This window comes from Chiloscyllium plagiosum, chromosome 33, assembly GCF_004010195.1.
Source record: "Chiloscyllium plagiosum isolate BGI_BamShark_2017 chromosome 33, ASM401019v2, whole genome shotgun sequence".
Classification (NCBI taxonomy): Eukaryota; Metazoa; Chordata; class Chondrichthyes; order Orectolobiformes; family Hemiscylliidae; genus Chiloscyllium; species Chiloscyllium plagiosum.
The window spans coordinates 42,378,112-42,395,106 of NC_057742.1; the positions used below are offsets into that span (position 1 = coordinate 42,378,112).

General features: G+C 43.1%; 1 protein-coding gene across 1 annotated transcript in view; it reads right to left on the minus strand.

Moving 5' to 3' along the window:
• LOC122539646 (solute carrier family 15 member 2-like) overlaps window positions 1-16,995 on the minus strand; it is a 103,429-nt gene that overhangs the window by 10,490 nt on the left and 75,944 nt on the right. Inside the window, exons 3-8 of the mRNA XM_043674644.1 lie at window positions 16,397-16,449; window positions 13,531-13,612; window positions 8,242-8,383; window positions 6,786-6,872; window positions 2,499-2,598; window positions 1,708-1,798 (exon numbers count right to left, since the gene is read on the minus strand). Of these exons, the coding sequence (XP_043530579.1) occupies window positions 1,708-1,798; window positions 2,499-2,598; window positions 6,786-6,872; window positions 8,242-8,383; window positions 13,531-13,612; window positions 16,397-16,449 (555 nt within the window). The remainder of the gene's footprint in view (window positions 1-1,707; window positions 1,799-2,498; window positions 2,599-6,785; window positions 6,873-8,241; window positions 8,384-13,530; window positions 13,613-16,396; window positions 16,450-16,995) is intronic.

Sequence of the window (16,995 nt, forward strand, 5' to 3'; positions counted from 1 at the left end):
CTGGTGGTGAGGGAGCGGCAGTGAAGGAGGCTCAGGACCTCCATGTCCTCGGCAGAGTGGGAGGGGGAGTTGAAATGTTGGGCCACAGGGCGGTGTGGTTGATTGGTGCGGGTGTCCCGGAGATGTTCCCTAAAGCGCTCTGCTAGGAGGCGTCCAGTCTCCCCAATGTAGAGGAGACCGCATCGGGAGCAACAGATACAATAAATGATATTGGTGGATGTGCAGGTAAAACTTTGATGGATGTGGAAGGCTCCTTTGGGGCCTTGGATGGAGGTGAGGGAGGAGGTGTGGGCGCTGGGTTTCGCAATTCCTGCGGTGGCAGGGGAAGGTGCCAGGACGGGAGGGTGGGTTGTTGGGGAGCATGGACCTGACCCCACCCTCCTCTCATTTATCTCTCCACCCTGCAGGCACTCTGCCTCTATTCCTGATGAAGGGCTTTTGCCCGAAACGTCGATTTTCCTGCTCCTCGGATGCTGCCTGAACTGCTGTGCTTTTCCAGCACCACTCTGATCCAAAATAGTGATGCAGACCATCAGGTTCTAGTGACTTGTCTGTCTTAAATGCCATTAATTTTTAACATTCCTTATTCCTGTGATAGGGCTTATAACAAAAACTTTCCTCCTATTAGCACCTTGTTTATCTGTTAACTTTGAGACGTTTATAGCATCTTTCACCATGAAGACCGATACAAAATACAGGTTTAAATTATTTGTCAACTTCCTGTTCCCTATTATTAATTCTCCAGTTGCACCTTTCAAGAGTGTCATGCTGACTTTAACTTCTATCTTTCTTTCTCTATATACATAGAAGCTCTTGCCAATTAATACCAATTTACTTCCATAATCAGTTTTCTCCCTCTTTATTAACTTTATCGTCTTCTGCTACTGATTCCTAAGAACACTCAATCCTCCAGCCTACCATTAGTTCTCACTGTCTTACATTTGAAACAACCTTAAATGCGGATTCTCTCCACAGATGCTGTCTGAGCTGGTCAGTATTTCCAGCATTTCTTGATCAGACTATAGTTATACAAATTAATAGAATTCAACACAGATCAGCTTTCAGTGCACAATGGCCAGACAGTGACATATATTGTTCAGAGACTGGAATAAATGGAAATAGGATTGTCCTCTGGTCAGGCGGTAGAGTTGCATTTATACTGCATTTTTATTTGCAATGAACTATATTGTTTGACAGACTCTCGGATACAAATCAACTGTTATTAGAAGACACTTGGCCAAACCCATAAATCCAAACGCTGAACTCATAGTAACTCTCCAATTTCTCTTATAGTCACCCTTCCCTTCCTCAGTTTGGTTCCGACTTGAGTCAATGTCTCTACTGGACACACTACGCTCACTTCTATAGATTGTGAATGACTGTGAATTCTATAGCTTGTGAATGACTTGTTGATTTGAAATCAGACTAGGTTAGTCTTCATCCACACCATTTCACATGCTTACTGGAGACTGATCTCAATCCATTGAGGTCAATTTAAGGCTGACAGATCTCCAAGCATCTGTCAAAACTATCCCAGAGCTGGCTATGGAGGACTGCATTTGAATGGCCTCCCTTTTATGGGATATCTGTCCCGACAACATAATTACAGAGCTTGCCAGGAGTGAACTTGTGAAACAGTTTACCTCTGCAAGCAAAGATTACCAAGTGACATTACCACCACTTCACTTCCTCACCGATCCTCCTTACCTCTCAGGATGGGGATGGTAATTCCTGCAAGTAAAGCTGCTAGGTTCATGGAAAAATAGAAGAATGAAAAGTACATCCGGTAACCTTTCTCCTGCGGAGAATAAATATACCCAGTTAGTAACTGCAGAGTCTAGTCTGCACTACTGCCTAGCACTGATACTATTTACATCTCAATCTAACTGGCTTTGTTCCTCTGGCCAATTTACTCTCAGTGGCCAGTTAGATTGAAGTAGTTAATTAGCTATAAAGTATGTTCTGGGGTCAGAACTCAATCAGGTCAGGATTCAGGATGCATGCCCGCCTTTACATTAAGTTACTGTCTCAGCTTTAATATAAAACTGGTTCATCTCTTCTTCTCAAACAGCACAGAAACAGACCCTTCGGTCCAACTCATCTATGCCAAATAACATAAGTCAGTGTTGCTGCTGCATCTGCATCTGTTTGATTCCCAGCTCCTTTAGGAATGATTTATGTGAACACCGTGATACTTCTGAACAATGCGGTGAGGTACAGTGTGTCAACCTTTCCTTATATTAACAACAGGCTGATTTTTTTCTCCACACTGTTGGATGTTTTATACAATAAAACGGCTTATTACATATAATTTGATATAATTTACAACAAAGAAATAGGCCATTTGGCCCATCTGGTCCATGTTGGTACAAATGCTTTGCACAAGCTGCTATTTAATCAGTAAATCTTCTCATTCCTCTCTCTTTCATCTAGTTTTCACTTAAAAGTATCAATGCCATTCCAAGCCATTCTCAAAAACACAGAATCAATATACTCACCTCTTTCCCACCAATCTGATCAGCACCAAAGGGTGACATACTGGATCTGATTCCACCGGAACCCAGGGAAATGAGGAACAGCCCAGTATAGGCACCCACCCTACAATCAGAAAGAGAGTCCAGTCAGTGATTACTGAGTAGACGTGATGTAGGGGCATTGGTACACTGATATATTGATACATACTGATGTGACATGGATAGACAGTGCAGTAGGCTAGGGCCAATTTTAATAAATATATGATACAGAGAGTTCAGCGGGAGGTTAAGGTGAATTTCAAAACTGGTCCTCATCCCCATTAAGCAGCACTGTACCCCATCAGGAAATGATGGAACATCATTGTGGTAAACAGGACCAGCAACAGGTTGGGAGTTTAAAGGTACTTGAGACTGTCCACTGACATGAAGTGAGCATTGGAGATGGCAAGAGTTTGAACAAAGGCTGCTGCAATGAGAAGGAGAGACAAAGGCAGATCAGCAGCCCAGCTGCAGAAAGTTAACATTAATACTCATTGAGGCCTTCTTTGCCCCTTCTTCTGTCTCCTGTCAACTCCTGTTATCCAGTTCAACCCAGTGTGTGATTTCTGCTATTTTAAAATGGGATTGCAATGCCAATAGTATTGGCATCAAGCACAAATCTTTCATATAAAGTAAGTACCTGTCTGCTAAGGGTTGGCAACCCTGAGGGCACTTAAGGTAGTGGAGGACAGGTACACTATCTGATACCTTCCCCCATTGCCCTTTCACCAGCTGGACACACCCACAACAATACCAACCTGTGCAGAACGGTAGCATTAAGGTCAACCCTTGTGCATCACTGGAAACCACCACAGGCTCTGGTGGACTGCCAGTCTTTGCTTTTGGACAAGAATATCAAGTATCAGTCACTTTTCCAAACCAAGAGACAGAGTCTCATAACAGATATCAGATGCCAGAAAAAACTATCCAAGATCACAAACCTCTCCTCAAAAGTCCTTAACAATTTCTGCAGTGGCCATCATGGAATTTCCATTGTCCATTAACCCAACCCTCCAAACTCTGTTCAGAGATCCTTCGTTCAGTACTGGACGTTGTATTATATCTCACGGTCAGTACACCTTTAAGACACACAGTATGTCAGTATGTCTTTAAGAGCTGGGCATGTGATATCAAAGCATCAGAGCATGTGACTTGAGACTATAAAATTCACTAAAGAGGAGGAGAACAGCAGCAGACTCCACTTCCTGGATGGCTTTGTGGAATACACACCTATCGGGGAACTCCAGTCCAGTATGTACAGGAAGGAACACTCATACAGACCAGATACTGAATTATAACAGCAACCACCTCAGCATCCACAAACAAAGCTGCATTAGGACACTATTTAAATGGACACACTGCAGCAACCCAGAGCTTCAGAAGGCAGAACAGCGGCACCTATTCAAGGGATTTAAATAACAGGTATCCCAAGAGCCCTATCCTCCAGTACTTATGCAACAAACCTAAAGAAGAAAGAACTACACAACCAGACATGGTAGTGACCATACCATACATCAGGGACGTCAGAGATAACTACCCAACTATTCAGACCCCTAGGAATCTTATGGCCTACAAACGAGTAAACACTTTTTTCACCAGCGCATCACTAAGGTTAAAGACCCGAGACCACATTCAACAGGACGAGCAAGATAGCCTGTATGGACTGTGAAAAACACGACGTAGGACAAAGAGGAAAAAAACTGACTACCCGTGAGCACTAACATCAGCTCACCACTGCCAGACATGATCAGAACTCTCTCATTTCCACCCATGCAGACAGTGAAGGACACAAATTCAACTGGAATAATGTAACCATCTTAGCACAGACCAAACAGAGACATGTCAGGAATTCCTTGAAGTTAGGCACACCAATCAGAACTCAATCAATAAACACATTGAACTAGACCCCACATACAAACCACTCAGATGCAAAACCAGAGGTACCAGAAAACAGTGACAGATAAATACCAGGTGGGACAGAGCACCAATGCTTCACCAGGGGCACTGACGATGTCATCTAACGAGGTGACAAAATATCTGCAGAAAAACACATCAGCTTGGTGAACAACCTACGACCTCACTATAAAGCTCTCAGGTGGAATCTTAATTCTAACCACTTGAAGCATGACACACTACTAAAAATATACGCTTCTGCTATAATGAATAGCTTAATACCAGCCCAAACACTTGTCTCAGTGAATATATGCTCTGCATATATTAGCCAGCTGCAATAAACATCTGTTGCATCTTTTAATATCATGTTATGCACATTGGATTTTGTAAATTAGCAGGGATAACAAAAGCATTGCCTCATCAGGTAAAGTTAAGCTGCCTGAGGCAAAACCCAAATCACTGGACAGACCTGCAGGGAAAAGGTGGGGGTCAAATTGCCCACCAAACCATCCCGGTGAAAGATGACTAGATTATCTGAATAACATGCAAAGCCCAGGAGCAGGGTAAGACAGAACACACAACACTGCTCAGTCATTCTCAGTTTGCCAGTGCCAATGGATACTTACGAGACCTGACTGACATTCTTTAGAAGGTGATTGAAAGTTTACTCCTATTATGGTTTCAGTGAGTGACAGGGCTCCAGGTTAGAGTTCAGCCAAATTGTGTTCATTCCACATCCAAGGCATTTAGCATGAGAGAGGCTGGGATCTAGAAAAATCCGGTTAAAGAGTTTCACCTCCTTTTACTCCCCCGCCCCCTTGCTAGCTTCTTCCTTCAGGCAATCTGGTGAATGTTTGGGGTGTGCAGCCATATCCCATAATAGCCAACCTCCATTCTCTGCTCAGCAAAGACTCGAAGCTGAGAACAATTCCAACACATATCAACGAGGTTCCCTTCTGTCAGCTCACACCAAGAGCAGGTCCACAGGCCTGTGAACATCCAGGCTCCCTCTGCCAGGTCCCAGGGTCTAAGGAAAATTCAGGTTGGGGGTGGGGCAGGGTGGTTAATAGTTGCTTGGCCAATACAATGGTCCTCACCAGTTGGGCACTTCCATTTTCTTTATATTGTGGGATATAGGTGAATTAATGTTATTTCCGCAAATTATAAGTTCTGATACAGAGTAAATGAATTCACATTAGTTTGGGATTGTTTCGGACGAGAGCTGACTTAGCAAGAATGAGGAAATATATAATCCGTTACAAAATGGTATGTTAGCATGAGACGTGATTACAGAAAAATGGTAGAAATACAGGCACTAGATAAAATGCTGTGAAAAGAGGCCCTTATAAACATCTGTTTCCCCACTTGTACAGAGACACAGGAACAAACCCCAATTAAAAGGGCTTAGTGATAAGATGCTGTGAGGGGCAGCGCAGATGGGGGGAGCAGATAATGGTGAGCAAAGGATGGGATGACGTCAAACAACTTTATGGGGGAGGCAGAGATAGACATTTGTCACTGACAAGGCCGGATAAACAGAAGTTATGGGAGCAGTCTTAAGGAAATGAATGACGTAAGCGGAGGAGGGGGGCAAACAATGAAATAAGGAAAAATATGGGGATTCAAACTGTATAAATTTCGAGAGTTTGTTGGATTTGATGTGCATTTGTCATTGCCTTACCTGGCATTAGACATGGCACCCACTTGCAAGTGTACAAATAAACGACACTGTTTCAGATTTTTGGTCTCGGACTGAAATTATTAAAGCGAGTGAGCTTTTGTTTCTCACAATATTGACTGGGCAAAACACAGGGTGTCAAACAAGTAGCATGCCACATCCTGTAGTGAACTCAGGCGAGAGCTACCAGCAACATGGTAATGAACTGGGATCAGGGGGGAGGCACTACAACCAAAGGGAGCATGGTGGAGGCGAAGGACTTACTTTTGTGCACCCTAACAACTCACCCTAAGACCCGAAATCTAATTCAACATTTACATTTGGATAGTTGAAGTTGATCTGAATCCACAATGCCCTGTACTCTTGCAAAGTCAGTGTCTGACTCTATTTACACCTTCAAAGCCAGATTTTCAAATCAAAAGGGTCACAGCACCTGAAACAGTGTGGGAAATCTGGGCAGCTGGCAGTATGCCCCTTTCAAAGTGGCACAGCCTGCATTGTTGGGCTTAATGGGATGATGAAGCCGCTGACCCCATTCTGAGCTCATTCCTGACTCATTAACCCCAGATGAAAAGGGTGAGATTAAGGCCAAGGAGGGTGAGAATGAAATGTAAATGGTGAAATGAAATGAAGGATCACTGTTGGTCACTCTGGCCTTGTTCCCCATCCCAGGCACACTCAAGAAAATTTCTTATACTCACACAGACTGTCCCATCTCTCCGGGTATCGCAGTCGCTGACAAAACAATAGTACCAATAAGGTACACCACAGAAAGCATGAGGATACTCCTGTAATTCAAGGTTGACAAGACGTGGGTTGAATCACAGACACAGAACCAACTTGAAAATAGTATCTACTCAAATGGCAAATAATCCCTTTATGCTAACCAGACTTCGGTGGCTCTGTGATATAAACAGAATCATAGAATTCTGTAGCATACAAGGAAGTGATGACAGTCGTATTGTTGCTAGACTAGCAATCTGGTGACTGAGTTTCACCATTAAAAAAAACCTGGAATGAGAAAAGTATAATCTTTGCCATAAAGTTTAGAATCTGACAACATAGAAGGAGATTATTTGGCCAGGAGTTGGCTTTCTTATTGACCTATCTTATAAATGTGACTTCAGCCACTTTTTGCCCTATAGCCCTGTAAAGGTTATTAATTTCAATTACTTATCTGATGTATATATAAATGCAAAGAAAACCTCCTATTCTCTCCCCTTTTATAGTCAATTATCCTAAAACTGGGACACTCTCTCTCACATAGCCAATAGTTTTTCCTTGTTTAGTTCATCAAAATCTTCATAATGTGATCATATGGAATATTTGGAAGCTAATTTGGTAGTTATATAGGTAACTTAGTGGCGTAATATATGCACAGGATCATGTTACAGCGCTCCAGTAACAGATAATGGTAATACACTATGATAGGCTAGTTAAATCACTGATAGATGAGCTAATGCTAAAGACAATGGTGGTGTTATGTGATAGGTTAAGTGTAAAGTAGTCGACTGGTGTCGCAGAAGATGATTAGTTTAGAAAGACAAAGCAAGCTAGTATGATTGGTTACACTAATGCTATCAGGTAAATGCGGGAACTATAAACTGCAGAGAATCCAAGAAGGGGTGGGCAGTTGGGAAGCTATTTTCTGATTGTCACAGCTTTTCTTTGCAAATAATGATTTAACTTTGTGAAGGATTTTCTGCGCCTCCTGGTAATTCTCAGAGTATTGGATGATCTTTCCACAATAATCATCCCAATTAAATCTCCCTCAAACATTCACTACTGTAAATGAACAATCTCTATTTCCCAAAATTAGCCCAAATATTTCCATTAGCTTTGATATTCCATTTAACAAAAATCTATCAATCTTAAATTTGCAATTTCCAATTCATTCCCCAGTTTTAACACATCTTTGGATAAATTCAAAATTCAATTATGCTTTGTGTGAAGATGATCTTTCTGATGTCAACTTGAATGATCATTTTGAGTTTTTGTCTCCTCTCACACGACGGAGCCGTTTCTCTCAATCTACTCCAGCTACTCTTATAATCATCTTTGAAACTCAAAGAGATCATCTTCAAATTCTCTACAAGAAAGAATGAAAGAACCTCCATCCAGCCTTAGCTCTGGTTGGAAGAGTTCTGCAGTTCATACCTGTATCGCCCAAAACAGAAGTCTGAGAGGAAAGCTCCCACAATGGTGAAGGATGTGGAGAGGAAGATGAAGACATGAAAAAGGGAAGTAGCCTTGCTCTCAGATAGGATGAGTGCTTTTGTAAAATACAGCACCAGGATAGCTGAAACAAAACGAGCAGGTAGCAATGAGCATTCATGGATAACAATTACTGAGCTGGCTGAACAAAATTGCCTTGAACAAATCAATTTGTAAATTCATTACTTTGCAGTTATTGAGTCATAGAAATATACAGCACAGAAACAGACCCGTTGGTCCAACTCATCCATGCTGACCAGTAATCTAGTCCCATTTGCCAGCACTTGGTCCATATCCCTCCAAACCCTTCCTATTCACATACCCATCCAGATGTCTTTTAAATGTTGTAATTGTACCAGCCTCCACCACTTCCTCTGGCAGTTCATTCCACCACCCTCTGCGTGAAAAGGTTGCCTCTTTAGGTCCGTTAAAATCTTTCCCCGTTAAAACCTATGCCCTCCAGTTCTGGACTCCCCCACCCCAGGGAAAAGAGCTCATCTATTTATCCTATCCATGCCCCTTATGATTTCATAAACCCCTATCAGGTCACCCCTCAGCCTCTGACACTCCAGAGAAAACAGCCTCAGCCTGTTTAGCCTCTCCCTGTAGCTCAAATCCTTCAACCCTGACAACATCCTTGTAAATCTTTTCTGAACCCTTTCAAGTTTCACAATATCCTTCCAATAGTAAAGTTTCAACCCTAACCAATATCCTGTACAGCTGCAACATAACCTCCCAACTCCTGTACTCAATACTCTATGCTCTTGTGACTCAATTGTTAGCACTCTTGCTTTAGAGTTAGAAATTATGAGTTCAAATTTCATGCCAGAGACTTGACATCAATAAATAAGCTATTAACACAGTCCCAGGGTGGTGTGAGATTTGGAGAGGAGTTTACAGGTGATGATGTTCCCATGTATCTGCTTCCCTTGTCCTTCTGAATGGTAGCGGTTGGGGATCTGGAAGATGCTGTTAGAGAGTCCGTGGTGGTTTGCTGCAGAGCATCTTGTAGATGGTACGTGCTGCTGCCACTAAACACAAGTGGTCAACAGCATGAACGTTTAATGGTGAGGGGGGGCAGGATGGAGTGAGCAATTTTGTCCAAGATGGTGTCAAGCTTCTTGATGTTGTTGAAGCTGCATTCATTCAGGCAAATGGACAATATTCCATCACATCCATAACTTACACTGTGCAGAAAGATAGATAGCCTTGGTTAGTTGCTCAATTCAGAATTCCTAGTCTCTGATGTGATCTTGGAGTGTGGCGCTGGAATAGCGCAGCAGGTCAGGCAACATCAGAGGAGCAGGAGAGTCGATGAAGGGCTTATGCCCAAAACATCGACTCTCCTGTTCTTCGGATGCTGCCTGATCTGCTATGTTTTTCCAGCGCCACACTTTTTGACTCTTATTCTCCAGTATCTGCAGTCCTCACTTTCTCTTCTCACGTGCTCTTGTCCGGTCTTCATAGAAATCATCGAAAATGTGAGCTTCCAGTTTGAGCTCAAGTGGGTAGGTCTGTGTTTACTGGTGCACACACTGAAGCATAATGGTCTCATTATGTGTTGTAATAGTCAGGTCGTTAATGCCATACTGTCTGTGTCAGTCAACAAAGAGCTACCGAGATTAAGCCACCTTCCTGAACGAGTTCCATAGGCTGAAAGGTACTGATCAAGTAGATATCTGAGCACCTTTTAAATGCAATAAAAGTTTCTGCCTCTACCAACCCGAGAATCCCAGGTCCCTCTTGAATATAAAAGTTTTTTTTCATCTACAATCTGCTTTAAATCTATGTTTCCTGATTTTTGGCCCCGTTGCTAATACATATTGGGGCGGCTACAGTGGCTCAGTAGTTAGCACTGCTGCCTCACAGAACCAGGGACCTGGGCTTGATTCCAGCCTCGGGCTACTGTCTGTCTGGGTAGAGTTTGCACGTTCTCCTCGTGTCTGCGTGGGTTTCCTCCAGGTGCTCTGGTTTCCTCCCACAAACCAAAGGTGTGCAGGGTCAGGTGAAGTGGCCATAGTGTTCAGGGTTGTGTTAGATAGGTGCATTAGTCAGGGGTAAATATAGAGTAGGGGAATGGGTCTGAGTGGGGGGTCAGCATGGACTTGTTGGGCCGAAGGGCCTTTTTCCACACTGTAGGGATTTTGTGGCTCTTGTGATAATCTATCCAAGCTCCTCAAAATTTCATCCACCTTAACCAAGTCAGCCATTCAGCCTTCTCCTTTCAAAGGAAAACAATTGTAGTTTATCCATTTTTGCCAATAGTTAAAGTTTTCAAGTCCTCAGAAAATTCTTATAAATCCTCTCTGCAGCCTCTCCTGTAATTTTTCCTGTAATGTGTGACCAGAACAGTAAAGAAGACCCAAGGTGTGGTCGAGGACAAAGTGAGGACTGCGAATCCTGGAGCTCAGAGTCGAGAGTGTGGTGCTGGAAAAGCACAGCAGGTCAGGCAGCATCTGAGGAGCAGGAGAGTTGATGTTTTGGGCATAAGCCCCTCATCAGGAAATGCTCTTGCCCAAAATGTTGCTTCTCCTGCTCCTTGGATGCTGCCTGACCTGCTGTGCTTTTCCAGCACCACACTCTCGACTCAAGCTGTGGTCTAGCCAGCATTACACAGCGATCCAGCATAGTCTCCCTGACCTTCTAATGTATCTCTTGGCTCATAAAGTAAAGTGAGTGCCTTCTTAGCCGACTTATTACCCCTGAAAGGTAACCTTTAAAGTACTGCAGATGTACACTCAAAGGTCCTTTTGTTCCACCTCATTATTCATATCTTCTCATTCATTGTGCATTCCCATTCCTTGTTGCACACTGCATCATACTACTCTGAATTAAATTACATTTTTCATTTCTCTGCCCACCCGACAATACCATCTGTATCTTTCTGCAATATCCTCATTCTCTTGGCATATCCTCTGCCAACCTACATTCCCTCAAATTGTTCCTGCTGCTGCTGGACCCCTGATGCCCATGTGCTGCAGTGACTTCCAGAACCAGAGGACAGTGTGCCTGCATGCCAGTCTCACACATGGACACCCCAAACTACTTTGTGGCCTCGAAGAGAGAATGCTGTTGTCAACCACAGGATCAATTTTTGTATCGTTTGTTAACCTCTTTACCAGCTCCCTTCATCTGAATCTCATTAGTATAACCTGCAAAAACAGAGCCTGAATATTGAGGCCACAGAAACCGCAGATGGAAACTGTCCATTATTATTCCACATTGCAGAATGGCAGGACTTCAGAGCTTTGAGTTCATCCACTGCTTGTGGGATTGGATACCTCTGTCCATGGCATGCAGTTTCCACTGTTTGACACATGAGGAGTCCTCTGTTGCAACTTCATTGGTTGACACCTCATTTTTTTCTTCCAGTTCATGACCTCCTGCTCTTTTCATTGTATCAGGACTGATTTCCTGGCTTGATGGTAATGGCAGAGTGCATGATCTGAAAATATATTGCTGGAAAAGCGCAGGAAGGACAGCATCCAAGGAGCAGGAGAATCGACGTTTCGGGCATGATCCCTTCTTCAGGAATGAGGATGCCTGAAGAAGGGCTCATGCCCGAAACGTCGATTCTCCTACTCCTTGGGTGCTGCCTGACCTGCTGCGCTCTTCTAGCAACACATTTTCAGCTCTGATCTCCAGCATCTGCAGTCCTCACTTTCTCCTAGAGTGCATGGTCTGCCAGGTACGTTGACACAGATTATGGTTAAACACAATTCTGCTACTGCTGATGCCTCTCTTGACTGTCCAGTTTTGAGCTGCTAAATCTGTTCTGAGTTTTGGACGTAGTTTTGCTCGATGAGCTGAAAGGTTCATTTCCAGATGTTTCGTTACCTTACTAGGTAACATCTTCCGTGGACCTCATGCAAAGCAATGCCGAACATTCCTGCTTTCTATTTATATGTTTGGGTTTCTTTGGGTTGGTGATGTTATTTCTTGTGGTGAAGTCACTTCCTGTTCCTTTTCTCAGGGGGTGGTAGATGGGGTCTAACTTGATGTGTTTGTTGATAGAGTTCCAGTTGGAATGCCATGCCTCTAGGAATTCTCATGTGTGTCTTTGTTTGGCTTGTCCTAGGATGGATGTGTTGTCGCAGTCGAAGTGGTGTCCTTCCTTATCTGTATGTGAGGATCTGTATGTGAGAGAGGGTCATGTCTTTTCGTGGCTAGTTGATGTTCATGTATCCTGTTTGTCCAATGTAGTGTTTGTTACAGTCCTTGCACAGTATTTTGTAAATGACATTAGATTTGTTCATTGTCTGTATAGGGGCTTTCAAGTTCATTAGCTGCTGTTTTAGTGTGTTAGTGGGTTTGTGGGCTACCAAGATGCCAAGGGGTCTGAGTAGTCTGGCAGTCATTCCTGAGATGTCTTTGATGTAGAGGAGAGTGGCTAGGGTTTCTGGACGTGTTTTGTCTGCCTATTTGGGTTTGTCCTATTCTGAATCTAACCCACTTCACAAAGTGGCAGTGCCACACAACATATCCTCAGTGCAAAGTTGGAACTTCAACTTCACAGGGATTGGGCAGTGGTCACTCCAACTAATGTTGTCATTGACAGATGTGATAAAAGGATTGGTAAGGACAGGGTTAAGTAGGTATTTCTTCAGTTTTAACGAAAGGTCATTTGACCTGAAACATTAACTCTGATTTCTCTCCACAGATGCTGCCAGACCTGCTGAGCTTTTCTAGAAATTTGTGTTTTTGTTTCTGATTTACAGCATCTGCAATTCTTTCAGTTTTTATTTTCTCTTGCCGATTCTAACATTACATGTCACCAGCCCAATCTAGCTGAATGGTCCTTCAGGGCTCAGCCAGTTGGGTCAGTAGCGGTGAAGGAGACTGAAACCCCCACCGAGTACCTCAGAATGGAGGTCAATAGCTTTGCCTGTGTTTGACATGGTGGCATGGCCTTCACAGATTCCACAGTGAATACTGAGGGCTCCCACAGCCTCTGCCTCCCACTTCATCACTTCCTCAACCCTGCTGGTGGTACAAAGCCCACACAGGTTGCGATCGAGAAGTCTATAGTGAGATGTGTAGGGAATGAGCCACCAATCTCTGGGTATTTATTTAAAACATTTCCGACCCCTAGTTAATAAAAACCTCAAATGAAGTGGTTATGGAATAACCCTCTGATTCCACGTTATTTCGAGAAGACCTCCAGCATCCCTAACCCCGATGGTATGTCGGGAACAAACTGTAATCCCAGATACTTAAGAAAATTTCCTTTACCTCGCACCCCAAAGTAGGTGATTTTTTCAAAGAATTCAGTGATCACGATGAAGACAGCAGCATTAGACAAGTCACAGAGTTTCTGAAAAAATAATGAACAATTAAATCAACGTCAGGAACCAACATTTGATGTGGTTTGGATGAAGACTATTCCGAAGTGGAACCCTTTCAGGATGCACGCTTGTTTCCCAGTGTTCTCTCCTGTTGGCCTGAAAACACCTAATTCTGGCTGGATAAAGGGATTCATTGTCCTTGCTACTGCACCAGAATCATCCCCAGGTCAGAAAAGGCCAATGGTTGGGAAACAATTTTGGTCAAGAGACATTTAAAAGAAACAATTGAAATAAAAGCCATGGAGTGTGACAAGATGAAAATGTAAGCTGTCTAGTCAAATATTTTTCACTGGCAGCATTTGTATGTCTAATAAATATTGAGTATATCATATCGAAGAAGTAGGAAAAAAAAACGAAGAAATTAATTTCTGAATTATAACATTTTCTGACATTTTGAACAATAATTTTGCTCGTAAAATCATCTTCCAAACAAACTTTAACTAAGGATGCATACAACCAAGACAGTTTTTTTTGGCTACTGATTCATGTGCTTTCAGTAATAAGCTTCTAATGTGATGCAAATTCTTCAGGGAGTCTAAGTAGCACCTTTACACATGAGTTACAACCTGGAGCAATGGATAGTGATGATAGATTCACCAGTTTCCCTCCCATCCCACGGCTAACGTAAAATTCCCACCACTTACTAACTACTTATGGCATGTGTTGGAAAGATTTCTAGTTTCCTGAACTACCATGCCCTGGAGTGAGACTCAAACCCAGAGGCAGAGATGATATCCACAGCACCACAAGGACGAAAACTTCTATTAGCCCATACAACTATATAGAAACAATAATGGTCACAGCTATAACAATTGCTCCTTCATTCAAAAGCATTACCTGTAGCCACATCATGGGTGTAGCCATACATTCAGGCAGGTCAATTCCTTGAAAGTAGAGTCGCAGGTAGATAGGAGAGTTAAGAAGGCATTTGTTTGTCAGAGTGTTGAGTATAGAAGTTGGCAGGTCATGTTTGGCTGCACAGGATGTTGGTTCGGCCACTTTTGGATTATTGTGTACAATTCTGGTCTCCCTCCTATCAGAAAGATGTTATGAAACTTGAAAGGGTTCAGTAAAGGATGTTGCCAGGGTTGGAGGATCTGAGCTATAGGGAGAGGCTGAACAGGCTGGGGCTGTTTTCCCTGGAGTGTCGGAGGCTGAGGGGTGACCTTATAGATGTTTATAAAATCATGAGGGGCATGGATAGGGTAAGTAGACAAGGTCTTTCCCCTGAGGTGGGGGGCAGGTTTAGGGTGAGGGGAAAGATCTAAAAGGGACCTAAGCAACATTTTCACGCAAAGGGTGGTACGTGTATGGAATAAGCTGCCAGAGGACGTAGTGGAGGCTGGTACAATTGCAGCATTTGAAAGGTATCTGGATGAGTATATGAATAGGGATATGGGCCAAGTGCTGGCAAATGGGACTAGATTAGGTTAGAATATCTGGTTGGCATGGATGAGTTGGACTGAAGAGTCTGTTTCCATGCTGTACATCTCTGTGACTCTATGACTCTAGATATCTGGTTAGCATGGACGTGCTGGACCAAAGGGTCTGTTCCTGTGCCAAACATCTCTATGACTATATGACTCTAACTGGGAAGATAGTGGAGTATATAACCTCACTGAACTAACACACCAAAGCAATGTTCTGGGGATAATGGGCTCAAATCCTGCCAATGGCAGGTGGTGGAATTTGAATTCAATAAACATTTTGAACAAAAATCTAGTCTAATGGCAACCATGAACCTACTGTCAATGGATGTAAAAATCCATCTGGTTCATTGATGTCCCTTTCATGAAGGAAACTTGTTGTCCTTATCTGGTCTGGCCTATATTTTACATCAGACCAAAAGCAATATGGTTGGTTCTTACCTGTCCTCTGGGCAATTAGGGATGGGCAATAAATGCTAGCCTAGTCAGAGAAGCTCACATCTCATGAACAAATAAAACAACATTTAAAAGTGACTTCTTTTTGTTAAAATAATTATTTGAGATCCTAAAAAGGATCAGCTTTCTATCCCCACAGTTAAATAAAGACCATGTGTGAGTTTGCAGATCACTGACCTAGACACTGAATGTTTCATTGTGCTGGGTTATCACAGCTCAATCTGACCTCAACTTCACTCAAATCCAGTAGGGATGTCACATTGGGCCTCATTAACTAGACTGTGGACAGGGTGACTACCTCATGTCCCTGATCCTGATGAGTATACAGTTTGTGAATGTTTCATGAAGACAGGATTGGGCTCAACTGTGAGAATTTCTATGATCAAATAGCTAGAGGTACACATTATAGAATGACCATGTGTTTGAAACTGTCCAGTCAGATGGACACTAATCTACCATAAGAGTCATGTCCTAGAAGGAGGGGTTACATTTTAAAGAGCAAACAGTTACAAATCGCTAAAGTGAAATTACCCTCTTATTGGATAGCCCTGCTAACAATTACATTTCCCTCTAAAGTGAGGATCCAATCCCATTTATGCTAATGAACTTAACCCCTCGTACTAGACTCATACAGCAAGAAAGTCAGGTAATCAGCAATTCTCCAGCAACTAACTACCAGCAGTTAATCAGCAATTCACCAGCAGCCCACCAGTAGTTAATCAGCAATTCTCCAGCAGCCCACCAGCAGTTAATATGCAATTCACCAGCAGCCCAACAGCAGTTAATATGCAATTCACCAGCAGCCCACCAGCAGTTAATCAGCAGTTCACTAACTGCTTACCCCACTCACAACAAGAAAGCCAGACTCACCAGTAGTCTGCCCCAGGCTCGTCCACTCACTTTGGGTAACTCTGGCTTGGAATCTGAAACAAGACACATAAAGCACAAGTAGATTTCAGGTCAACAAGAGATTACGATGTTTGTGCAGCTTCCTTTTAATGGTCTTGAGATTTACTAGCGAATGAACAAATAACCTCACAAAATGATCAATGTTTAGAAAAACATTAAGGTGCCAGAGGAAGTGGTGGAGGCTGGTACAATTGCAACATTTAAAAGGCATCTGGATGGGTATATGAATTGGAAGGGTGTAGAGGGATATGGGCCGGGTGCTGGCAGGTGGGACTAGATTGGTTTGGGATATCTGGTCGGCAAGAATGAGTTGGACCCAAGGGTCTGTTTCCGTGCTGTATATCACTATGACTCTCTGACTAAAAAAGAACATTGTGTAATTAGGACAACGCCAGATTTGGAAATCCAAAGTTTTGTTTTAATTGTCATTCCCAAAATGGTGGGCGGCACGGTGGCACAGTGGTTAGCACTGCTGCCTCACAGCGCCAGAGACCCGGGTTCAACTCCCGCCTCAGGCGACTGACTGTGTGGAGTTTGCATGTTCTCCCCGCGGCTGCGTG